Genomic DNA, 27,748 nt, shown 5'->3' on the forward strand with positions numbered 1-27,748 from the left:
ATAAAATACAAAAATAATATACAAATATGGACACATTCAGTTTGGTGCTTGAAAGTGTAGATGGGTTAACAACTCCAGAGAAAATTTAAGAAAATAAAAGATATGCATATATTACATACATACATACATACATACAACTAAAGACAATTCTTAGTGGACTAATAGTCACAATAGGGCAGTATAGAGGGTATGCGCGTGACATCATCACCAAACCAGGAAGTTATGCAGGAACGCCCACTGAGTGGCAAAAAACTACTTTCTGGCCTGGACAGCCTATACATCCAAACAGAGATTGCATTAACCCATTTAGGCCTGACGTCGAAATAAATGAACAGTCTTCTGAAAGAATATTATATTCAAAGATTTGTGCCACATTTTCACGATTCTTCAGTTTTTCAATGAGCTTGTAGATCAGTCTCTATTGTTTCCCAGTCTTTGGGAAACAATGTTTGTTCGGTAACAGGGCTCTCCCCGTAACCCTCTCTGGCACTTTAATGAACAGAAAATGCATTTTCTCTTTGGGATAGGCCTACCAATTTCTTCCAATCAGGAGAGAGAACTCATACTAGTGTACATCATACGTCCTTAATCTGTTACTGACACTATTCAATTCAATTCAATTCAAAGGGCTTTATGGCATGAGAAAACATACGTTTACATTGCCAAAGCAGAAAGAACAATACAACAATACAGTAATACAATCAAAACAAGAATGATGTACATTTGAAGGTCAGAACCTACAATAGATCAATTTATATGTACCAAGATCACTCGATGCAGGTATAGTGCAGGAATATACACAATGATTAGTCTTTAGGGTGGTTGTGTTCCATTTGATATCCTTCTCCTATCACAGCAACTCACAAATCTTGCTGCTGTGTTTGCACATTGTTGTACTTCGCCCAGCAGATATGGGAGTTTTTTGTCATTGGTCATGTTTTCAAAATCTCCGTGTGTGGTTGTAATCTGTGGGAAGTATGTGTCTCTGATGTCTTGGTACAATGGACTAACACTATAGCTATGTCAAAGAATATCACTTACCCTCTCTCTCTCTCTCTCTGTCTCAGGATCAAACATGCCAACATCGTCTCCCTGGAGGACATCTTTGAAAGTAAATCTCATCTCTACCTTATCATGCAGCTGTGAGTACTGTACTTACTGTATGTGTTTATATGTGTGTACTGTATGTGTTTATATGTGTGAGTAGTACTGTACTGTGTGTGTACTGTATGAGTTTTTATGTGTGGGGGTACTGCACTGTATATCATTTTGTACTGTGCAGTACTGTATGCACGCACGCACGCACGCACGCACGCACGCACACACACACACACACACACACACACACACACACACACACACACACACACACACACACACACACACACACACACACACACACACACACACACACACACACACACACACACTGAGAGAGAGAGACCTATTGCCTCATTAGCTTAAAGATCAAGTGACATGCGGTGGTGCAATATGGCATATACTGTAAATGAACTGTATGACATGTAGGAGACAGTAAAACGGCAGGATTTAGGACCAGTGAGATTGATTATTATTTTATGAGCACATTATCTAATTGGGAGGGGAAAAGTATCTATATCAACCATTTATCACTGTATATGGAACCTAGAGAGGGGGGGGGGGGGTATCCGGAGAACTCGGCAGTTTACCAACTCGCCTGCACGATTTAGTGCATTTTAGTTTTACTTCACCTTCATTTAAATTGCATTGAATTGAGAGAGAGAGAGAGAGAGAGAGAGAGAGAGAGAGAGAGAGAGAGACAGAGAGACAGAGAGAGAGAGGATAGTTGTTAGTAAACAATTCCTGAAATGGTAGGCCTACTTATCATCGGTATTCACATACTCTTTTTATCATCATCTAGCTGACCATTTAATTGCACAAAATAATTTGATCACTTTGGAACTGAACTATAACATATGTGAGTTTGACATAACTACACTGATGAAGACAGCATGTTAGCATAACGAGGAAGACATTGATGAAGAATGTTCGCCGTGGCGACTTGTAAACTGGCGAGTTATCCGGTATTCGAGGGTAGCAGATCTATAAGCTCACGATGCGAAACGCCGTGAGCAGCCCTGAGGAACTCTGTCCTGCAAAGGGTTTAACCACTTACAGGAGGATTGGAGTGGTACAGGAGAAAACAACATGCTGAGCGCACGCACACAGCTCCGATCGCACGCGGTGGGTTTATCGCTAAATCTCTTATTTTGATCGCTCTAGAATTATTTATTTTTTTCCTTTTTTATCTGTCTTTCAAAATGTCAATAAACTTTCCACAGAGTTCTGGTTCCTAAATGGGCTGCTGTAAATTGATCAGTTCAACACGAAAATAAGGCCTTCCGAAACAAGAAAGTTTTTACACTCTCAAGAGTTACATTATTGTTAATAAACATCTGCATTACTTAATTTACAAGAAGTCTATACACAATTAGAGAATGTAGAATAATTGTTATTTTGATCAACGTTTGCCTGTTATCTCTCCTATTAACAACGTCGATACAGCATGGAATTGGTGATGAAATCTTACCCAACGACAACAAAATGGACTCCACTCACCCGTATGGGGTTTAAGTGGTTAAGTGGTATAGTAGAGGGTTTGTCACACACAGAGGAACAGAAGGGAGAGGATTAGGACTATAGCCATTGATTATTTTATGGGGCGCTTTATCTAATTGGGGGAAAAATCTATATCGGAGCCATTTTTAGATTCCATTCATTACAGCTATAGCAGGCTGCTGAGCTACAAACTCAAACTCCGACTCTGTTTTGGACACCTCTGAAGTCCTCTGGGGGCATTAATTAAATCCAATCCGGATCACTAGTCACTAATTAAGGTCACAATGCTGCTGGCGGTTCTAAACTTAGTTTATAGAATGAGGCGTAACCATTCGGTCGTGATTTTTTCGCTGCGTTTCAAAAGGTGCATGAGGTGTTAAATTTGTTTTTGTTAAAATACGTCTTAAATAGCTCTATATTCTTATAGCAGTCGTTGCCATGGTGTGTTTGTTCAGTAACGGGGGTCAATTATACTATGTGTTAGATTTCCCCCCCCGCAATTTTAGGACAATATTCGCTTAATGTGTGCTAATTAGTAAGGCCTGGTGGGGCCTTGGGCCATCCCAGTTAGCCCAGGTACTTAACAAAGCCCTGTGTATCCGATCTGATGCTGCTCACCCTCTACACGGAGAGTACATCCTTCTCCCATCCGGCCTTCGCTTGCGAGCCCCTTATTGTGCCACAAAAAACAGGCACAAACATTCCTTCGTCCCTGTCTCTGTTTGAGACTACCTGGGCCCAGTTAGGGCCAGGCCCGGCGCCAGGCTGAAATGACTGAGGGGGCAATTGCGATATATATATTTTTTTTTATGTTAACGAACAATCATTGATCTATAAAGAACTACACACATCAAATGCAACTTATCAATCAATGGCACTGCCAAAATTGCCAAATATAAAACCAATCCAGAACACAAAGTGTTTTACAAACAAATAAATAGGCTAGTTACAATGCCTAAGCTGCCCACTTAAGCACCCTGACCACACCCAGCACAATGACATTATAGCACCCCTCCCCATCATCATTGACATTTTTACAAACATATAAATAGGCTAGTTACAGTAGCTAAGCTGCCCACTTAAGCACCCTGACCACACCCAGCACAATGACATTAGCACCCCTGGCTAGTTACAGTAGCTGCCCACTTAAGCACCCTGACCACTGCAACAATGACATTAGCACGCCTCCCCACCCCAAGGATGGCCTATAGGTGAGGAATGTTGTTTTCCAGTTCTAGATGGGAGATCATTAAGATGCTGCTGCATCCTGTATTAAGATGCATCCTTACTTCCTTCCTTTCAAGCAATGGAATTTAATTGAATGCCTGGAAATGTACCATTGTTTTGTCTGATCTAAGGGGGCAAAGAGGTTGATTTAAGGGGACAAATACCCCCTTTGCCCCCCCGTGGCGCCGGGCCTGGTTAGGGCCCAGGTAGCCGGGCCTTTATTTCCGGGCTAGTTTTCGCCGGCTGCCGGGGGATCAACATAATGGAATGTCAGAACAGGTCAGCTCCATAATATGGAGATCGAAGGGTCAGATGTTGGAGTTGCTGGCCGGTAGAATATCTATAGGTGATGATCCAGTCTTCTGCATGTGTGGCTACACAGGGTTTGATGAGGTCAGTGTCGTGTCTAGTTGATAAATATTGAGATATGACAGACAGACAGACATTGTAAATATATAGGCTATTCATCTCCACTACACCAACAAGCCCAATCTATGCCTCGACATGAAGCAACGAGCTTCCCTTCTCTGTCTGTCTCTCTTTCTTTTCATGCCCACTTGTTCTCTCATCTTACATTTTTAGCCTCATTATCTGCACTTCTTGGCACTCCCTCGCTTTCATGCTTTCTGCGTCTCCTTCCGATGCGTGCGTCTTCAATGCGTCTTCGATGCGTCTGTGCTATATTTGTGCTGTGATTAATCCATTTTTAGCGGGAACCCCTGTTGGTGTTTTAAGCATTATGTTATACTTTAGCTATTGAAAAATAGCAGATCTACAAGCTCATAGTGCGGCACTCATAGTGCCGCACTATGAGCTTGTAGATCTGCTATTTCATAGTGCTATTTCATAGTGCGGCATAGTGCCTCAAATCTTTGACTTTGAATATATATTATTTCAGAGTTTCAGTTTTTTAACTCAAATCTTTGCTTCTGGGGGGGGGGGGGGGTCCCTGGAACAACATATTTTCAGATGGGGGTCGGCGGCCAATTACATATAATTTTGGGGGTCCTTGGCATGAAATATTGAGCACCACTGATATAGAAACATAAGTATTTCAGTCAAAATGTCAGGATTTAGAAGAATTTTTTTTTTTTTCGACGTCAGGCCTAAATGGGTTAAACGTGTGACGATCACGTGCATGTGGGGGTAGCGTGTTTGTGATGATTTTTGTGGCAATTCTTTTTTTATCATTACTTTTGAGTGTGAGCAATTATGTTTGCTGTCATGTTCATCTGTGTATTATGCCCGGTATAGTAGATGAAGCAATGCTTCCACCTAGTGGTCATGAAGGCTAAGAGCAGGTTGAATTGCAGTGGGACGGGCGACACTGGATATGGTTTAGCGAGTCACTTTGGTTTGTTGTTTTTGGTTTTAGTCATAGTCTATTGAATAGTTTAATAGCCTAATTAGAATATTAGATGCAGCTATGCACAACCTAATTGATAATGCAACACATTGAGCGCAACATCAGATGTTTCCAGGAGGAGAGAGAGACAAATTTGAGACAAATGTCTTCCTCGGGAGACAAATAATAAAGAACGTTGAACCTTGAGGAAAAAGGGAGCGACAGACTCAGACAGAACTGGAGAGAGAGGGTTTGTTGACCCGCCTCGGCCTCAGAATCTATAACCCGTCCAGCCGCCCTGTGGTTCAGCCCGCGGGACCTGAGCACTACGGTTCCACCCACACACCCATGGGTGGTACGGTTCCACCCACACACCCATGGGTGGTACGGTTCCACCCACACACCCATGGGTGGTACGGTTCCACCCACACACCCATGGGTGGTACGGTTCCACCCACACACCCATGGGTGGTACGGTTCCACCCACACACCCATGGGTGGTACGGTTCCACCCACACACCCATGGGTGGTACAGTTCCACCCACACACCCATGGGTGGTACGGTTCCACCCACACACCCATGGGTGGTACGGTTCCACCCACACACCCATGGGTGGTACGAGTAGTAGTAAGGGGTACTATTATTCCCCAGGGACCTCGATGTCCAATTTCGGCATTCTCAGGGCACTCCCTAGGGACGAGGGGGCGGGGCCTAACCCTTTTTTCCGATGACGTCATTATATTGATTTTGCTGATTGGAGTTTCCGTTATCTAATGACCTCATCAGATTGTATGAGTGTACTTTCATCTTTGGCAGTTGGGGGATCAATATGATTCTAGTTCTGCTTTCGAATTGGTTTCACATCCCCATCTGTTCAAACTGAACTGCGCATGCACTGATTTGTGTAGGCGAACTGTCCTATTGATTGTGTGTGTGTGTGTGTGTGTGTGTGTGTGTGTGGGGTCCTGTTGCCTGGGTGTGTGGGCCTGAGGTCAGCAGTTCGTATGTGTTATTTTGTCCTTTCTACCAGTGATCCTTATCTACACGACGCAGCCATATGGTGGTATTGATTTTGCTGTGTGTGTGTGTGTGTGTATATAGTGTCAGTGATGTAATTAGGTTTCCAATGTAATGAGTCCCAGGATGCAGGGATGGTCTTGTAGATGAGTCCCAGGGACACTTGTTGAGTCCCACTTCAGCGACGTTTTGTCAGTCACATTTTGTCATTTTTACAAATTGCAGCATTAAACTATCATTTCATTTTTGATTGTTATAATGTGGTTATATTCATGTAGAAATGTATGAAAGAAGTGAATACAATTCCAAATCTGAAAACTTTAATATTTGCAAAGATGTTTGCAACAACAGTGCAAAGTATGCAAGCAGAACAACACACCAGTGCAACGTATGCAGAACAGTAAATAATATAAGGGCATCAAAATAATGTAAAATATATAAATAATAATAATAATGTGGTGCAATCAGTGAGCTTAAGTATGGTGCATTTAATGCACTGCAGCACAGCTCATTTAAAGTGACTCATTGTCTGTTTGTGAATCGGGTCTGCTTGTCACGCTAAAACATGTTCCCCTAAATATTTCTGTCGGAGGCAGCGCGGTTTAGTTGAGAGAGGTGCGACATCTCCGTTCACTGCTTATTCGTGGGGCTGCAATGGGTTGCAAGCGTCACTGATCACTCAATTGTCATCACGCTCTCTCTAAACGGCTCTAGTCTACTCTAGAGGCTGCGCTCGGAGCGCACCGCTCCCCGGTCAGAGCTCGCCTGAGCAACATGGCGGCGCACTGTGTTGACAATGTAGTTACAACAAATTAGTGGTTCTACAACGATTTCTACATGGATTTTTTTTTTGTTTTTGTTTTTTTTTTATAACATGGGATGAGGTCGGATGTGGGCATACAAAATGATCGTTTTTTTCAGTGGGTGTACAGTAGTGCATCCCATGGACGCACAGGTTGATGGTCTATTGTGTCCCAAAACTATAAAGTGCGTTTTTGGACGCAAAACGCACCCTAGTTACATTACTGAGTGTGGGGAGTGTATTATTGTACGGCGGATGCTGTGAAACCCCAAAACTATGTGTATGTGTATGTATTTGTGTGCGATATGTGGTGTACGATGTTTGTGTGTACATGTGTATGGTATATGATGTACACTGTTTGTGTTTGTGTGCGTGCGTGCGTGCGTGTGTGTGTGTGTGTGTGAGGGCTGATGTTCAGGTATGCTCAGACATGTTTGACCAACTTGAGCTGTGATGCTGGCGATAATATTGATTGGTATACGATTTAGATCGGTGTATACAGTATGTAATACATACTTACATAGATTAGTTAGATAGTTTTTGTTACCATCTCGCAATATTTGACTTTTGATTTGGATATAATTTCATTAACTGGAGGCATGGTTGGTGGAATCCTAAAGGGTGCATATCTATATGCCACTATAGGGGACTGTCCCTGTTTGCCACATGTTTAAAGTAATCATGTATAGCATATTGACGTAACCTGTATATTCATGCGTATAATTTCCTGTCAACCAACATTAGCACGCATTCATACTAGTTTTAATTATATACGTACGATATACTTAGATTTTTTTGCATGGTTCAGGTTGTCTTAATGGTTTGTTTTAATGTACGACTTGTATTATTTTTGGTATCTGGCGGTGAGTTTTGCATGGTTCAGGTTGTCTTAAGGTTTTATTTTAATGTATGACTTGGATTATTGTGGTAGGTGGTGGTGTATTTTGTGACATTTGCATGGCTCAGGTTGTCTTAAGGTTTTATTTTAATGTATGACTTGGATTATTTTGGTACGTGGTAATGTATTTTGTGACATTTGCATGGTTCAGGGTGTCTTAAGGTTTTGTTTTAATGTACGACTTGGGTTATTTTTGGTATGTGATGTGGTGTTTTGTGAGTTTTGCATGGTTCAGGGTGTCTTAAGGTTTTGTTTTTAATGTATGACATGGGTTATTTTGGTACGTGATGGTGTATTTTGTGAGTTTTGCATGGTTCATGGTGTCTTAAGGTTTTGTTTTAATGTATGACTTGGATTATTTTTGGTACGTGATGGTGTATTTTGTGAGTTTTGCATGGTTCATGGTGTCTTAAGGTTTTGTTTTAATGTATGACTTGGATTATTTTTGGTATGTGATGTGGTGTTTTGTGACATTTGCATGGTTCATGGTGTCTTAAGGTTTTGTTTTAATGTATGACTTGGATTATTTTGGTATGTGGTGGCGTATTTTGTGAGTTTTGCATGGTTCAGGGTGTCTTAAGGTTTTGTTTTAATGTATGACTTGGGTTATTGTTGGTATGTGATGTGGTGTTTTGTGACATATGCATGGTTCATGGTGTCTTAATGTTTTGTTTTAATGTATGACTTGGGTTATTTTTGGTATGTGGTGGCGTATTTTGTGCGTTTTGCATGGTTCAGGGCGTCTTAAGGTTTTGTTTTAATGTATGACATGGGTTATTTTGGTACGTGGTGGTGTATTTTGTGACATTTGCATGGTTCATGGTGTCTTTATGTTTTGTTTTAATGTATGACTTGGGTTATTTTTGGTATGTGGTGTGGTGTTTTGTGAGTTTTGCATGGTTCAGGGTGTCTTAAGGTTTTGTTTTAATGTATGACATGGGTTATTTTTGGTATGTGATGTGGTGTTTTGTGACATTTGCATGGTTCATGGTGTCTTAATGTTTTGTTTTAATGTATGACTTGGGTTATTTTTGGTATGTGGTGGCGTATTTTGTGAGTTTTGCATGGTTCAGGGCGTCTTAAGGTTTTGTTTTAATGTATGACATGGGTTATTTTGGTACGTGGTGGTGTATTTTGTGACATTTGCATGGTTCATGGTGTCTTTATGTTTTGTTTTAATGTATGACTTGGGTTATTTTTGGTATGTGGTGTGGTGTTTTGTGAGTTTTGCATGGTTCAGGTTGTCTTAAGGTTTTATTTTAATGTATGACTTGGATTATTATGGTATGTGGTGGTGTATTTTGTGACATTTGCATGGTTCATGGTGTCTTTATGTTTTGTTTTAATGTATGACGTGGGTTATTTTTGGTATGTGGTGTGGTGTTTTGTGAGTTTTGCATGGTTCAGGGCGTCTTAAGGTTTTGTTTTAATGTATGACATGGGTTATTTTTGGTACGTGGTGGTGTATTTTGTGAGTTTTGCATGGTTCAGGGTATCTTTATGTTTTGTTTTAATGTATGACTTGGGTTATTTTTGGTATGTGGTGTGGTGTTTTGTGAGTTTTGCATGGTTCAGGGTGTCTTAAGGTTTTGTTTTAATGTATGACATGGGTTATTTTGTGGTAAGTGGTGGTGTATTTTGTGACATTTGCATGGTTCAGGTTGTCTTAAGGTTTTATTTTAATGTATGACTTGGATTATTATGGTATGTGGTGGTGTATTTTGTGACATTTGCATGGTTCATGGTGTCTTTATGTTTCGTTTTAATGTATGACTTGGGTTATTTTTGGTATGTGGTGTGGTGTTTTGTGAGTTTTGCATGGTTCAGGGTGTCTTAAGGTTTTGTTTTAATGTATGACATGGGTTATTTTTGGTATGTGGTGTGGTGTTTTGTGAGTTTTGCATGGTTCAGGGTGTCTTAAGGTTTTGTTTTAATGTATGACTTGGGTTATTTTTGGTATGTGGTGTGGTGTTTTGTGACATATGCATGGTTCAGGGTGTCTTAATGTTTTGTTTTAATGTATGACATGGGTTATTTTTGGTATGTGATGTGGTGTTTTGTGACATTTGCATGGTTCAGGGTGTCTTAAGGTTTTGTTTTAATGTATGACTTGGGTTATTTTTGGTAAGTGGTGATGTATTTTGTGACATTTGCATGGTTCAGGTTGTCTTAAGGTTTTATTTTAATGTATGACTTGGATTATTATGGTATGTGGTGGTGTATTTTGTGACATTTGCATGGTTCATGGTGTCTTGAGGTTTTGTTTTATTGTATGACATGGATTATTTTATGGTATGTGATGTGGTGTTTTGTGACATTTGCATGGTTCATGGTGTCTTAAGGTTTTGTTTTAATGTATGACTTGGATTATTTTGGTACGTGGTGGCGTATTTTGTGAGTTTTGCATGGTTCAGGGTGTCTTAAGGTTTTGTTTTAATGTATGACTTGGGTTATTGTTGGTATGTGATGTGGTGTTTTGTGACATTTGCATGGTTCATGGTGTCTTAATGTTTTGTTTTAATGTATGACTTGGGTTATTTTTGGTATGTGATGTGGTGTTTTGTGACATTTGCATGGTTCATGATGTCTTAATGTTTTGTTTTAATGTATGACTTGGGTTATTTTTGGTATGTGGTGGCGTATTTTGTGAGTTTTGCATGGTTCAGGGCGTCTTAAGGTTTTGTTTTAATGTATGACATGGGTTATTTTGGTACGTGGTGGTGTATTTTGTGACATTTGCATGGTTCATGGTGTCTTTATGTTTTGTTTTAATGTATGACTTGGGTTATTTTTGGTATGTGGTGTGGTGTTTTGTGAGTTTTGCATGGTTCAGGGTGTCTTAAGGTTTTGTTTTAATGTATGACATGGGTTATTTTTGGTATGTGATGTGGTGTTTTGTGACATTTGCATGGTTCATGGTGTCTTAATGTTTTGTTTTAATGTATGACTTGGGTTATTTTTGGTATGTGATGTGGTGTTTTGTGACATTTGCATGGTTCATGATGTCTTAATGTTTTGTTTTAATGTATGACTTGGGTTATTTTTGGTATGTGGTGGCGTATTTTGTGAGTTTTGCATGGTTCAGGGCGTCTTAAGGTTTTGTTTTAATGTATGACATGGGTTATTTTGGTACGTGGTGGTGTATTTTGTGACATTTGCATGGTTCATGGTGTCTTTATGTTTTGTTTTAATGTATGACTTGGGTTATTTTTGGTATGTGGTGTGGTGTTTTGTGAGTTTTGCATGGTTCAGGGTGTCTTAAGGTTTTGTTTTAATGTATGACATGGGTTATTTTTGGTATGTGGTGTGGTGTTTTGTGAGTTTTGCATGGTTCAGGGTGTCTTAAGGTTTTGTTTTAATGTATGACTTGGGTTATTTTTGGTATGTGGTGTGGTGTTTTGTGACATATGCATGGTTCAGGGTGTCTTAATGTTTTGTTTTAATGTATGACATGGGTTATTTTTGGTACGTGATGTGGTGTTTTGTGACATTTGCATGGTTCAGGGTGTCTTAAGGTTTTGTTTTAATGTATGACCTGGGTTATTTTTGGTAAGTGGTGGTGTATTTTGTGACATTTGCATGGTTCAGGTTGTCTTAAGGTTTTATTTTAATGTATGACTTGGATTATTATGGTATGTGGTGGTGTATTTTGTGACATTTGCATGGTCCAGGGTGTCTTAAGGTTTTGTTTTAATGTATGACAGGTATTATTTTGGTATGTGATGATGTGCTTTCTGAGTTTTGCATGGTTCACGGGGTCTTAATGTTTTGTTTAAGGTATGTATTGTATTATTTTGGTGTATTGTGGTGTGTTCGAGCAGGTTGACCATCTGTTTGACCAGCTGTTGATTACAGACGTCTCCATCAAATTGGGGAAGTGAAACCAAATCGAAAGAGGAAGTACCACGTGGAGTAGTCGCAACTGTCAATCTGAAAGTGCCATCAAACAGAAGAAATCTGATTAAATCTGAGATTATTATTATTATTATTATTAATTTTTTTTCTTTTTACAATAGGCCAATTTGAAAACAATGCCATTCAAGGTATAAGAAACAAATGGCATTGTTTTCAAATTGGCCTATTGTAAAAAGAAAAAAAATTAATAATAATAATAATAATAATCTCAGATTTAATCAGATTTCTTCTGTTTGATGGCACTTTCAGATTGACAGTTGCGACTACTCCACGTGGTACTTCCTCTTTCGATTTGGTTTCACTTCCCCAATTTGATGGAGACGTCTGTAATCAACAGCTGGTCAAACAGATGGTCAACCTGCTCGAACACACCACAATACACCAAAATAATACAATACATACCTTAAACAAAACATTAAGACCCCGTGAACCATGCAAAACTCAGAAAGCACATCATCACATACCAAAATAATACCTGTCATACATTAAAACAAAACCTTAAGACACCCTGGACCATGCAAATGTCACAAAATACACCACCACATACCATAATAATCCAAGTCATACATTAAAATAAAACCTTAAGACAACCTGAACCATGCAAATGTCACAAAATACACCACCACTTACCAAAAATAACCCAGGTCATACATTAAAACAAAACCTTAAGACACCCTGAACCATGCAAATGTCACAAAACACCACATCACGTACCAAAAATAACCCATGTCATACATTAAAACAAAACATTAAGACACCCTGAACCATGCATATGTCACAAAACACCACACCACATACCAAAAATAACCCAAGTCATACATTAAAACAAAACCTTAAGACACCCTGAACCATGCAAAACTCACAAAACACCACACCACATACCAAAAATAACCCATGTCATACATTAAAACAAAACCTTAAGACACCCTGAACCATGCAAAACTCACAAAACACCACACCACATACCAAAAATAACCCAAGTCATACATTAAAACAAAACATAAAGACACCATGAACCATGCAAATGTCACAAAATACACCACCACGTACCAAAATAACCCATGTCATACATTAAAACAAAACCTTAAGACGCCCTGAACCATGCAAAACTCACAAAATACGCCACCACATACCAAAAATAACCCAAGTCATACATTAAAACAAAACATTAAGACATCATGAACCATGCAAATGTCACAAAACACCACATCACATACCAAAAATAACCCAAGTCATACATTAAAACAAAACATTAAGACACCATGAACCATGCAAATGTCACAAAACACCACATCACATACCAAAAATAACCCATGTCATACATTAAAACAAAACCTTAAGACACCCTGAACCATGCAAAACTCACAAAACACCACACCACATACCAAAAATAACCCAAGTCATACATTAAAACAAAACATAAAGACACCATGAACCATGCAAATGTCACAAAATACACCACCACGTACCAAAATAACCCATGTCATACATTAAAACAAAACCTTAAGACGCCCTGAACCATGCAAAACTCACAAAATACGCCACCACATACCAAAAATAACCCAAGTCATACATTAAAACAAAACATTAAGACATCATGAACCATGCAAATGTCACAAAACACCACATCACATACCAAAAATAACCCAAGTCATACATTAAAACAAAACATTAAGACACCATGAACCATGCAAATGTCACAAAACACCACATCACATACCAACAATAACCCAAGTCATACATTAAAACAAAACCTTAAGACACCCTGAACCATGCAAAACTCACAAAATACGCCACCACGTACCAAAATAATCCAAGTCATACATTAAAACAAAACCTTAAGACACCATGAACCATGCAAATGTCACAAAACACCACATCACATACCATAAAATAATCCATGTCATACAATAAAACAAAACCTCAAGACACCATGAACCATGCAAATGTCACAAAATACACCACCACATACCATAATAATCCAAGTCATACATTAAAATAAAACCTTAAGACAACCTGAACCATGCAAATGTCACAAAATACATCACCACTTACCAAAAATAACCCAAGTCATACATTAAAACAAAACCTTAAGACACCCTGAACCATGCAAATGTCACAAAACACCACATCACATACCAAAAATAACCCATGTCATACATTAAAACAAAACATTAAGACACCCTGAACCATGCATATGTCACAAAACACCACACCACATACCAAAAATAACCCAAGTCATACATTAAAACAAAACCTTAAGACACCCTGAACCATGCAAAACTCACAAAACACCACACCACATACCAAAAATAACCCATGTCATACATTAAAACAAAACCTTAAGACACCCTGAACCATGCAAAACTCACAAAACACCACACCACATACCAAAAATAACCCAAGTCATACATTAAAACGAAACATAAAGACACCATGAACCATGCAAATGTCACAAAATACACCACCACATACCATAATAATCCAAGTCATACATTAAAATAAAACCTTAAGACAACCTGAACCATGCAAATGTCACAAAATACACCACCACTTACCACAAAATAACCCATGTCATACATTAAAACAAAACCTTAAGACACCCTGAACCATGCAAAACTCACAAAACACCACACCACATACCAAAAATAACCCAAGTCATACATTAAAACAAAACATAAAGATACCCTGAACCATGCAAAACTCACAAAATACACCACCACGTACCAAAAATAACCCATGTCATACATTAAAACAAAACCTTAAGACGCCCTGAACCATGCAAAACTCACAAAACACCACACCACATACCAAAAATAACCCACGTCATACATTAAAACAAAACATAAAGACACCATGAACCATGCAAATGTCACAAAATACACCACCACATACCATAATAATCCAAGTCATACATTAAAATAAAACCTTAAGACAACCTGAACCATGCAAAACTCACAAAACACCACACCACATACCAAAAATAACCCAAGTCATACATTAAAACAAAACATAAAGACACCATGAACCATGCAAATGTCACAAAATACACCACCACGTACCAAAATAACCCATGTCATACATTAAAACAAAACCTTAAGACGCCCTGAACCATGCAAAACTCACAAAATACGCCACCACATACCAAAAATAACCCAAGTCATACATTAAAACAAAACATTAAGACACCATGAACCATGCAAATGTCACAAAACACCACATCACATACCAAAAATAACCCATGTCATACATTAAAACAAAACCTTAAGACACCCTGAACCATGCAAAACTCACAAAACACCACACCACATACCAAAAATAACCCAAGTCATACATTAAAACAAAACATAAAGACACCATGAACCATGCAAATGTCACAAAATACACCACCACGTACCAAAATAACCCATGTCATACATTAAAACAAAACCTTAAGACGCCCTGAACCATGCAAAACGCACAAAATACGCCACCACATACCAAAAATAACCCAAGTCATACATTAAAACAAAACATTAAGACACCATGAACCATGCATATGTCACAAAACACCACATCACATACCAACAATAACCCAAGTCATACATTAAAACAAAACCTTAAGACACCCTGAACCATGCAAAACTCACAAAATACGCCACCACATACCAAAATAATCCAAGTCATACATTAAAACAAAACCTTAAGACACCATGAACCATGCAAATGTCACAAAACACCACATCACATACCAAAAATAATCCAAGTCATACATTAAAACAAAACCTTAAGACACCATGAACCATGCAAAACTCACAAAATACACCATCACGTACCAAAAATAATCCAAGTCATACATTAAAACAAAACCTTAAGACACCATGAACCATGCAAAACTCACAAAATACACCATCACGTACCAAAATAACCCATGTCATACATTAAAAACAAAACCTTAAGACACCCTGAACCATGCAAAACTCACGAAACACCACATCACATACCAAAAATAACCCAAGTCGTACATTAAAACAAAACCTTAAGACACCCTGAACCATGCAAATGTCACAAAATACATTACCACGTACCAAAATAATCCAAGTCATACATTAAAATAAAACCTTAAGACAACCTGAGCCATGCAAATGTCACAAAATACACCACCACCTACCACAATAATCCAAGTCATACATTAAAATAAAACCTTAAGACAACCTGAACCATGCAAAACTCACCGCCAGATACCAAAAATAATACAAGTCGTACATTAAAACAAACCATTAAGACAACCTGAACCATGCAAAAAAATCTAAGTATATCGTACGTATATAATTAAAACTAGTATGAATGCGTGCTAATGTTGGTTGACAGGAAATTATACGCATGAATATACAGGTTACGTCAATATGCTATACATGATTACTTTAAACATGTGGCAAACAGGGACAGTCCCCTATAGTGGCATATAGATATGCACCCTTTAGGATTCCACCAACCATGCCTCCAGTTAATGAAATTATATCCAAATCAAAAGTCAAATATTGCGAGATGGTAACAAAAACTATCTAACTAATCTATGTAAGTATGTATTACATACTGTATACACCGATCTAAATCGTATACCAATCAATATTATCGCCAGCATCACAGCTCAAGTTGGTCAAACATGTCTGAGCATACCTGAACATCAGCCCTCACACACACACACACACACGCACGCACGCACGCACACAAACACAAACAGTGTACATCATATACCATACACATGTACACACAAACATCGTACACCACATATCGCACACAAATACATACACATACACATAGTTTTGGGGTTTCACAGCATCCGCCGTACAATAATACACTCCCCACACTCAGTAATGTAACTAGGGTGCGTTTTGCGTCCAAAAACGCACTTTATAGTTTTGGGACACAATAGACCATCAACCTGTGCGTCCATGGGATGCACTACTGTACACCCACTGAAAAAAAACGATCATTTTGTATGCCCACATCCGACCTCATCCCATGTTATAAAAAAAAAACAAAAACAAAAAAAAAATCCATGTAGAAATCGTTGTAGAACCACTAATTTGTTGTAACTACATTGTCAACACAGTGCGCCGCCATGTTGCTCAGGCGAGCTCTGACCGGGGAGCGGTGCGCTCCGAGCGCAGCCTCTAGAGTAGACTAGAGCCGTTTAGAGAGAGCGTGATGACAATTGAGTGATCAGTGACGCTTGCAACCCATTGCAGCCCCACGAATAAGCAGTGAACGGAGATGTCGCACCTCTCTCAACTAAACCGCGCTGCCTCCGACAGAAATATTTAGGGGAACATGTTTTAGCGTGACAAGCAGACCCGATTCACAAACAGACAATGAGTCACTTTAAATGAGCTGTGCTGCAGTGCATTAAATGCACCATACTTAAGCTCACTGATTGCACCACATTATTATTATTATTTATATATTTTACATTATTTTGATGCCCTTATATTATTTACTGTTCTGCATACGTTGCACTGGTGTGTTGTTCTGCTTGCATACTTTGCACTGTTGTTGCAAACATCTTTGCAAATATTAAAGTTTTCAGATTTGGAATTGTATTCACTTCTTTCATACATTTCTACATGAATATAACCACATTATAACAATCAAAAATGAAATGATAGTTTAATGCTGCAATTTGTAAAAATGACAAAATGTGACTGACAAAACGTCGCTGAAGTGGGACTCAACAAGTGTCCCTGGGACTCATCTACAAGACCATCCCTGCATCCTGGGACTCATTACATTGGAAACCTAATTACATCACTGACACTATATACACACACACACACACACAGCAAAATCAATACCACCATATGGCTGCGTCGTGTAGATAAGGATCACTGGTAGAAAGGACAAAATAACACATACGAACTGCTGACCTCAGGCCCACACACCCAGGCAACAGGACCCCACACACACACACACACACACACACACACACACAATCAATAGGACAGTTCGCCTACACAAATCAGTGCATGCGCAGTTCAGTTTGAACAGATGGGGATGTGAAACCAATTCGAAAGCAGAACTAGAATCATATTGATCCCCCAACTGCCAAAGATGAAAGTACACTCATACAATCTGATGAGGTCATTAGATAACGGAAACTCCAATCAGCAAAATCAATATAATGACGTCATCGGAAAAAAGGGTTAGGCCCCGCCCCCTCGTCCCTAGGGAGTGCCCTGAGAATGCCGAAATTGGACATCGAGGTCCCTGGGGAATAATAGTACCCCTTACTACTACTGGTACGGTTCCACCCACACATCCATGGGTGGTGATATACCTCTCTCTCTCTGTCAATATTAAATAAAAAGACAAAAGACTTGTCTGCAATGTATGTTTACCATATCATTTTGTACTAAAAACATGCTGGACAGGAACTGTAACCAAAATGGCCCGGTGCAGGCCGGGGTGCAAAAAATAAATAAAAGCCTACTGCAAATAGCCACCCGGGGTCCAAATAGATTTTGCATATTAAACGGCTACTATTTGGAAAAATACGGTATTTGTAATTAAACATATAATATGTAAATGTTTATTTGCAAGGACCCTCTTAACTCTGAGAGTGTACAAATGAATTACAGAGCTGCTGCTATGGTCATTCAGTGCTAGCTCTTGATGCGTTTATGATGACCCCTGACCTCATGGCGTTGTCCTGTATGTTTATCCCATTTTGGTGTTTTAAACATTATGTTATGCTTTAGCTATTGAAAAATAGCAGATCTACAAGCTCATAGCGCGCCACTGAGCTTGTAGGTCTGCTATTTTTGAAAGAATCGTGAAAATGTGTCGCAAATCCTATCAGGATTTTATAAAGTTCGACGTCAGGCCTAAATGGGTTAAGATGACCCCTGAACTCATGGCGTTGTCCTGGTGGTTATGATGACCCCTGACCTCATGGCGTTGTCCTGTGTGGTTATGATGACCCCTGAACTCATGGCGTTAATTTGCAGGGTGTCCGGAGGGGAGCTGTTCGACCGCATCATAGAGAAGGGCTTCTACACGGAGAAGGACGCCAGCAAACTCATCCAGCAGATCCTGGACGCCGTCAAGTACCTCCACGACATGGGCATCGTTCACCGAGACCTCAAGGTCAGTAAACCCTCTACACGACATGGTTCAGGGTCCACCGAGACCTCAAGGTCAGTATACCTTCTACATGACATGGTTCAGGGTCCACCGAGACCTCAAGGTCAGTAAACCCTCTACACGACATGGTTCAGGGTCCACAGAGACCTCAAGGTCAGTATACCTTCTACATGACATGGTTCAGGGTCCACCGAGACCTCAAGGTCAGTATACCTTCTACACGACATGGTTCAGGGTCCACAGAGACCTCAAGGTCAGTACCTTCTACACCACATGGTTTAGGGTCCACCCTGACCTCAAGGTCAGTATACCTTCTACACGACATGGTTCAGGGACCACCCTGACCTCAAGGTCAGTAAACCCTCTACACGACATGGTTCAGGGTCCACCGAGACCTCAAGGTCAGTACCTTCTACACGACATGGTTCAGGGTCCACCGCAACATCAAGGTCAGTAAACCCTCTACACGACATGGTTCAGGGTCCACCCTGACCTCAAGGTCAGTAAACCCTCTACACGACATGGTTCAGGGTCCACCGAGACCTCAAGGTCAGTAAACCCTCTACACGACATGGTTCAGGGTCCACCCTGACCTCAAGGTCAATACCTTCTACACGACATGGTTCAGGGTCCACCGCAACCTCAAGGTCAGTAAACCCTCTACACGACATGGTTCAGGGACCACCCTGACCTCAAGGTCAGTAAACCCTCTACACGACATGGTTCAGGGACCACCCTGACCTCAAGGTCAGTATACCTTCTACACGACATGGTTCAGGGTCCACCCTGACCTCAAGGTCAGTACCTTCTACACGACATGGTTCAGGGTCCACCCTGACCTCAAGGTCAGTACCTTTTACACGACAGTGGTTTTCAACCAGTGGTCCTGGGACCACCAGGGGTCCTCCAGGTGGTCCCAGCTAAATGATGGATAGTTGGTAACCCAATGGACCGTTATTAGATCTTTAACTCTTGAGAGCGTAACATGAAAACAAATGGACCATTTGTTTTGATCAACGTTTCAATACAGCATGGAATTGTAGACAAATTATTAACTGTCGACCGACAACAAAATATTCTGTCTAGGGTCTGAGAGGCTAAATGTCATCAAATGGTTCAAATGCCAAATAATTAATGGGCCTTGAAATGAAAATGGTTGAAAACCACTCTTCTACACGACATGGTTCAGGGTCCCCCGTGACCTCAAGGTCAGTCTGTCTGCATGGCCTCTGGTCACACACACCTCCTACACTACAGGAAGCTGTTCAAGACAATTATTCCCTTTGATCTATGTTCACTTTGGGTCCATCTTGTGTCTCCTACCACTGAGAACCTGAGAACCTGCTGTATTACAGTATGTATATGTGTCTCCTGCCACCGCAGCCTGAGAACCTGCTTTATTACAGTATGTATATGTGTCTCCTGCCACTGAGAACCTGAGAACCTGCTGTATTACAGTATGTATTTGTGTCTCCTACCACCGCAGCCTGAGAACCTGCTGTATTAGTATGTATTTGTGTCTCCTACCACCGCAGCCTGAGAACCTGCTGTATTACAGCATGGACGAAGACTCCAAGATCATGATCAGTGACTTCGGCCTGTCCAAGATCGAGGGCTCCGACAGCGTCATGTCTACTGCCTGTGGAACGCCTGGATATGTTGGTGAGCACACATCATCACACTAGACACACACACACACACACACACACACACACACGCATAAAAGTTATCTACACTCCTAATCTTCCGCCATAGTCTGAAAACCCACCTTTTCAGACTCCATCGTGGCCCATAGCACTTACCCTACCCCCTTAGATAGCACTTCTGTAGACTTAGATAGCATTTGATACAGACTTATAGCATGTTATGTAGACACTACTAGAATTGCATTGTATGTAGTCATAGCACTTCATAGTACATATGTATAGCATAGTATAGTTTATAATATATGTATAGTTTAATTATATAGATATTCCACTGTTACGTTCTTAGCTTATGCATGTTTCATGATAACTACTTTTTATGTATGTGATGTATGCCATGCTTTTTGTTCTTGCTTAATGAAAGTCCCTCTGGATTAAGAGTGTCTGCTAAATGCCTACATTTTAAATTGTAGTTGTACTGTATGCTGACAGCCATGGTGGAGCTCTGGTCCATAGAATGTCCATTAACCCATTCTGGGCGGGAACCCCTTTTGGTGTTAGCATTATGTTATGCTTTAGCTATTGAAAAATAGCAGACTTACAAGCTCATAGCGCGCCACCGAGTGGCGCGATACGAGCTTGTAAGTCTGCTATTTTTGAAAAGTCCAAGAACGACTGACATAGAAACATAGCTTTTTCAGAAAACTGTCAGGATGCGGAAGACATTTTTAGAATCTGATCTCAGGTCAGAATGGGTGATGTGATGCTTGTGTCTCTCGTCAGCCCCTGAAGTCCTGGCTCAGAAACCCTACAGCAAGGCGGTGGACTGTTGGTCTATCGGAGTTATCGCCTACATACTGTGAGTGACATTTGACCACTTATACAGCAGGGGCTTTCCGGGCCCAAGGACCCCCTTTAGCTGAGAGAGACACGAAGCAGGGACCCCCCCACCCTGCCACTGTAGCGTTGTGTTGGATTCATCTTAATATGTATTTTCAGTTAAGTTAACCACTTAAACCATCAATCATCAGCGCCGAAGTCCTGACGTCACTCGCTCCTCCTCCCCTCGATTCCCCTGGTTCTAAAGTCCTGACGTCACTCGCTCATCCCCTCCATTCCCCTGGTTCTAAAGTCCTGACGTCACTCGCTCATCCTCCCCTCGATTCCCCTGGTTCTAAAGTCCTGACGTCACTCGCTCATCCCCTCCATTCCCCTGGTTCTAAAGTCCTGACGTCACTCGCTCATCCTCCCCTCGATTCCCCTGGTTCTAAAGTCCTGACGTCACTCGCTCATCCTCCCCTCGATTCCCCTGGTTCACGGAAGTAATTTCTCTATGGAGAATAACATGGGGTGATCTTAATATCGTTTCATATAAGCATTGTGGTCCAAAAATAAACAAGCTGTCTTGGCGTTATTGTCAGGGAGGTGTCTCTGTATCGTTTGCAACAGTCAGTCACTCATATATGATACAGTCTGCTTCTAGCGAAAATGTGACTAATTCAGTAGCAGTAACATTAGCGTTTTCTCTCAGTCAGTTGATTCTTCATATCCATATGAGCGAGGCGGCCTGGATGACATGTTTATTTTTCAAACACAGTTCTTATATGAGGCGATCTAAAATCCCCCCTATGGGGATTACAATGCAAATAAAAAGTACATGAACCCGTGGATTTTAATCGCCCCCTCTATATTGATGTCAGACTTCGGTGCTCTATTAGAAGACTTGTCCTTTGTCTGCTCTTTTTTGAGGGGCGCTAATGCATGGGTTTTAGCATGTGCGTGCGTGCGTGCGTGCGTGTGTGTGTGTGTATGTGTGTGTGTGTGACACCTGTTCCTCTCTCCCATGCTGTCCCAGGCTGTGCGGCTACCCTCCGTTCTATGACGAGAACGACGCTAAGCTGTTTGAGCAGATCCTAAAGGCGGAGTACGAGTTTGACTCTCCCTACTGGGACGACATCTCTGATTCAGGTAAAAGGACTTATTTATTTTTTATTGATTGAATACTTTATTAGTCAGAAATGTAAACAGTACGTGGTACAGTAAGACATAATTTTCCCCTATTTTCACCACTTCTGCGCTGCTTACGGAACTGCAGCCTATCGGCTCGTTTCCTGCAGCAACGCAGGCGTGCCGTTAATGACGGTAAAGCACACCCTGTCGTGTGATATTGCTTCATTATGTGACGGTGTTTTTTTGTTTTTGTTTTTCCAGCTAAAGATTTCATAATCCACCTGATGGAGAAGGACCCCAGGGTGCGTTATACCTGTGAGCAGGCTCTTCAACACCCCTGGTAATGGAAGCAATGTTACTGACATACTGGCACGCACGCACGCACACACATATGTGTGTACACTTGCGTGTTGTCTTGTGCTTCTATTTTGTTTTCTTTTTTAGCAGCTTGTCAAAACTGGTCAAGGAACACCCTCGGGGGACTTTGGGCTTTTCCTTCCAAAATGGGCATGTGCCTTTCATTATTAAAAATAAGACCAGGCCGCCATCTGGTGGCAAAAACAAAAACAAACAAAAAAACAACATATTTTACAGTTGAAAAAAATTCATACATTAATAAGAATGGAAATTTGCTGTCTCTGAAACAGTGTTCAAAGGCTGGTCGGCAACCCTTTTTGATATGAAATACCCATGTTTTTTTATTTTCTTGATCAGTCGGTTAAATTTAATTATGACGCCACATCAAAATCCGCAACTGATTTCATTGTCCATAGCGGCGGCTATACGTAACGCAATTGTTATTTCTTCTTTAGATGTATTTTCTTTCACATCATCAGGATGTCCTGAGCATGATCTCCCCCAGAGTTTGTCTTGAATTAATGTAGGATTATGTGGTGCATAATCACACATGTGCCAGTGATCACCCTCCCCTGTACCGATGTTGGCACGCGTGCCTACGGTTGCATAGTCCTGGCATATGTTATTTAATACTGCAGTTTTTCATAGTTTAGCTCGCCGCAAAGCTGGTATAAATTATGACTGTGTCTTGTTTTTTTGTTTAGACACACTTGAAAAAACAAAGACACATACACGCACGCACGCACACCCAGATAAGGACACGTTATGAGGTCACCACGACACGCACGCACACCCAGATAAGGACACATTATGAGGTCACCACGACACGCACGCCCGCACACCCAGATAAGGACACATTATGAGGTCACCACGACACACCCAGATAAGGACACATTATGAGGTCACCACGACATGTCTGTCTGACATGTCTTTATTAGGAACAATCCCTAGAGATGAACCATCTCGTTTTCAAGGGGCTCCACAATTCACTAAATACACTTCATACATAAAGACACTTTTTACAAACAATTCAACCAGACAAAACAAAACAATTCCTAGATGAACAAGTAACAAACAACAACAACAACAAAACAACAAAACAAAAACTGCAACAAAACAACATTTCAAATAACATGGACATAACGTAGACATAACACATGGATCAATGCATCATGGATCTGCTACAGTGATGTGTGACCGTTTTGTGTGTGTGTGTGTGTGTGTGTGTGTGTGTGTGTGTGTGTGTGTTGTTGTTGTTGTTGTTGTTGTGTTGCTCAGGATCGCAGCAGACACCGCCCTGGACAAGAACATCCATGAGTCGGTCAGCGCTCAGATCAAGAAGAACTTCGCCAAGAGCAAGTGGAGGGTAAGCTATACAATATCTCTTTAATCGCATGAAACCTATAGCGTCCATGTTCTGCATGGGCGTGTATTTTAGCTCGCTAGCATTGACGCTATTTATTTAGCATTAAGATGGACGCTCAAAACAGGATGTGGGTCCTGTGTGCGCACCCTTAACCCATTTTGACCTGAGATCAGATTCTAAAAATGTCTTCTACATCCTGACAGTTTTCTGAAAAAGCTATGTTTCTATGTCAGTGGTTCTTCGATTTTTCAAAAATAGCAGACCTACAAGCTCGTAGCGCGCCACTCGGTGGTGCGCTATGAGCTTGTAGATCTGCTATTTTTCAATAGCTAAAGCATAACATGATGCTAACACCAAAAGGGGTTCCCGCCGAAAATGTGTTAAGTGTCACTGTGTTGTGTGTCATCGCTGCAGCAAGCGTTCAACGCCACGGCGGTGATCCGTCACATGAGACGCCTCCAGCTGGGCACCAGCGAGGGCTCCCTCGCCACCCCCCTGCCCCTCCTCTCGGAGTCGGGGTGCGAGGGGGGGGGCTGCCCCCGCCCCCACAGCGCTGACAGCGGTGCAGACCCTCTGTCCAACTCCTCGTACCTCTGCCACCCGGCCAGCCAGGTCTGATTCCATCCTGACGTCCGTCCCCTGTCCTCCTACCCGTACCCCTCGGACCACCCCCCACCCCTGCAGCCCCCCCCCCACTCTTTACTGTAACCTATACCCAGGTCACGATATGATGATACCCCACTCCCACACCCCACCGGTGTAATCCCCCTGGGTTTGGGGTGTGGAGGACCAGTCCACGAGGGGATCACGTCGGGGTCTTTCCAAGCCCCTCTCCCCTGTGTCTGTACAGGGGGAGGTGGGGGGGGTGGTGGTGGTGGTTTTGGGGGTATGGGTGGTTCTACGCGGACGGAGACGATACCGCCGCTGGTGATGCATTATGGGTAGGCAGGTCACTTTCACAGACTGAGATGGTGGTGGTGGAGTGATTGAGAGAGAGAGAGAGAGAGAGATCACACAGGTATCAAGGTGTATTGCTTAATTAAAAGGGAGTAGGGAAAAACGTGTTTTATTACATTTTATTGTTTGGTTTTTTTCCCTCTTCGAATTATCGACTATAATTCAGCAAGCGGACATCTTGCTATGGGTGAAAAGAAAATCCCCATATTTACATGTTTTTTAAACAGATTTAAATTGTTTTAAAGTTATACTGTGTAACTTTTGTCATTTTAAACAAAATGTTATTTTCTATATACTGTATAATCTTCCACCGGTATGTTTTTTCCACAATATCCGTTACACGCTAATTCTGTTTTTGACAACTTCTCCAAAACACAATTCAACACTATTTTTATGTGCGAGTACCGGCGCGTACTGCTCCCCCAAGACTCGGCGGCGAAACGACACGGGCAAAGGAAATATATACGTATTTCTGTATTTTACCGTTAATAAATACTGCTTGTGATGATGAGGTGTTCCAAAATATTCACGGGCGATGGCGTTCACTTTCGAGCGCTCCTTCTGTATAGACAAACGACGTAATAACACGCAGCTGCCTGCCGGCAGGTGTCGAGTAAAGATAAGAAAAGTCTACTATAATGAATGCTACACTGCAGTATGACTTTAAAGATGGCCTATTGCAGACGTGTTGGGGTGCGTTGCGTGTGCGTTGGACACAAGCGTAATTCTCTTTGTTTTATATCGATAAACTTGATGTGAAGGGCTTCTTTAAAATGTCTTGACAACGGTGAGTTTTAACAGCTGGGTGACAGCCTGGCGAATTTCCCCGGAAGTGCGACAACCGGCAACTATACTGCAGGCGATAGCAGGCAAAGAGGCGATAAAGTAGAAAGGTGGGAAAGGAGGAACGTCGCCCGAAAAGATGGAAATATTGTATTTTTTTTAACGACATCGTCCGGCGACAGCCAATCAAATTTCATGTGTTGCTATTTTTGCGGTCCCTCCACGTGGAACCATAGCAGCAAAATGTGGTTACTATAGTTCCACTTCTGTTCCCGAGGAGAAACGTTTAGCGGACCATTTAGTCCATTTAGTGGACGTTTACAGCCCATTGGTTCCCAACCGTCTTATACTGAAGTACCACCTCAGAAAATATTTGTCTCTCCAAGTACCACCATAATAACTGAGGTTAAATACAGGAGCGTAATACCTGTCCTTTTTGTTCCATTCCTAAGCCAATAATGCTGCTGCTCTTACAAAACTCTGTCTAGTAATCACTAATCAGCACAACTCAATGATATTTCTAATGTGATTAATCCGTTCTCAAATCTTCTATTAACAGCTAGGTGTGCTGTCGTGCTAATTTCAGCACGGCTGGATAGCCTATTTCAACCAATTGCTTCGTCAGAAGAACTATTTTTGGGGCGACTCCTCCGTGTACCACCAGAGGGGGGCGCTAAAGTACCACCAGTAATGGGAGCCTCTGATTTACAGTTCTCATTTTTACATGTGCTTCAAAGCGAGGACACATACAGTAAAGACAGTAATGACAGCAGGAACGCCCCCGCAGACATTTTTATCGCCCGCTGTTAAAGAGTACTGTGACGGTTCCAATACATTTTATTTGATGTATTTTGACATGATGATTTACCGTTGATGTCAACACGGATTCCATGTAGTTCATAATGATTAATAAGTGCAGGTTTGTGCTTTTTTTTAAAGACAATCAGCGAGTTCCCGTTCAATAAATGTAGGCATGTAGCCTTTCTACAGTCGTAGCACAGAGTCGGAGTGTCAATTTAACTCAAGAGTGTAAAAGAATAAGAAAAAGGGACACATTTGGTGTCCTTAAGGGCCGATTCATACTCCTATTTTACCGCTGTAGAGCCGAAATGATTTCGGCTCGTCAGAAATTTTCAGTAGCCTACCACTGAAGAGCCGACTTTAGGACGGTACCCGCCCCTCCAAACCTCAAATGACGTCACATTGTAGGCTCTACAGCGCCAAACTGACTTTTATTCGGCTCTAAAATAGGAGTATGAATCGCTCATTATTTCGTTGCGTATGTATGGTGTTCCTGGTTTAGTGGTTTGGGTCTTATAACCAGAACCAGAACTCTTCTATAGTCCCATTGTGAACCCGGACATTTTGGAGTACCCTAAGGTTTTATGTTAGAAAGGTTGAGTATGGGTCCCCAGCATTTAGAAACTGCCGGATGCTAACTTGCATAATTATGTTGGGCAATTTTGGGCAAACTTGCATATATGGCCAGATTTTAGCCCAATGAGTGTTTTTTATGCAAAATGAATGCTTGCAATGGATTCAGAATCATGAAACCCCCCTATAGTTTGACACGTCACATGATGCCACTTAAAGCATAATGAACATTTTAAATATTTGCCTTCTACTGTACAGTATATGTTGTTAATGGTACCCCAGCTTATATTGCTAATTATGAAAATTGCCCAACATAATTATGCAAGTTAGCATCCGGCAGTTTCTAAATGCTGGGGACCCATACTCAACATTTTTATTTATTTATTATCAGTA

At 41.1% G+C, this 27,748-nt stretch overlaps 1 protein-coding gene across 1 annotated transcript in view; it reads left to right on the plus strand.

The window, feature by feature from the left end:
- camk1b (calcium/calmodulin-dependent protein kinase Ib) overlaps positions 1–27,107 on the plus strand; it is a 90,804-nt gene extending 63,697 nt beyond the window's left edge. The window contains exons 4-11 of the mRNA XM_083772339.1: positions 1,068–1,142; positions 18,790–18,928; positions 20,461–20,587; positions 21,352–21,427; positions 22,424–22,536; positions 22,780–22,858; positions 24,154–24,241; positions 24,656–27,107. Coding sequence (XP_083628465.1) covers positions 1,068–1,142; positions 18,790–18,928; positions 20,461–20,587; positions 21,352–21,427; positions 22,424–22,536; positions 22,780–22,858; positions 24,154–24,241; positions 24,656–24,859 — 901 coding nt within the window. The 3' untranslated portion in view covers positions 24,860–27,107. The remainder of the gene's footprint in view (positions 1–1,067; positions 1,143–18,789; positions 18,929–20,460; positions 20,588–21,351; positions 21,428–22,423; positions 22,537–22,779; positions 22,859–24,153; positions 24,242–24,655) is intronic.
- Positions 27,108–27,748: the final 641 nt, after the last annotated feature.

Source organism: Protomyctophum parallelum, assembly GCF_964188405.1.
Source record: "Protomyctophum parallelum genome assembly, chromosome: 8".
Lineage (NCBI taxonomy): Eukaryota > Metazoa > Chordata > Actinopteri > Myctophiformes > Myctophidae > Protomyctophum > Protomyctophum parallelum.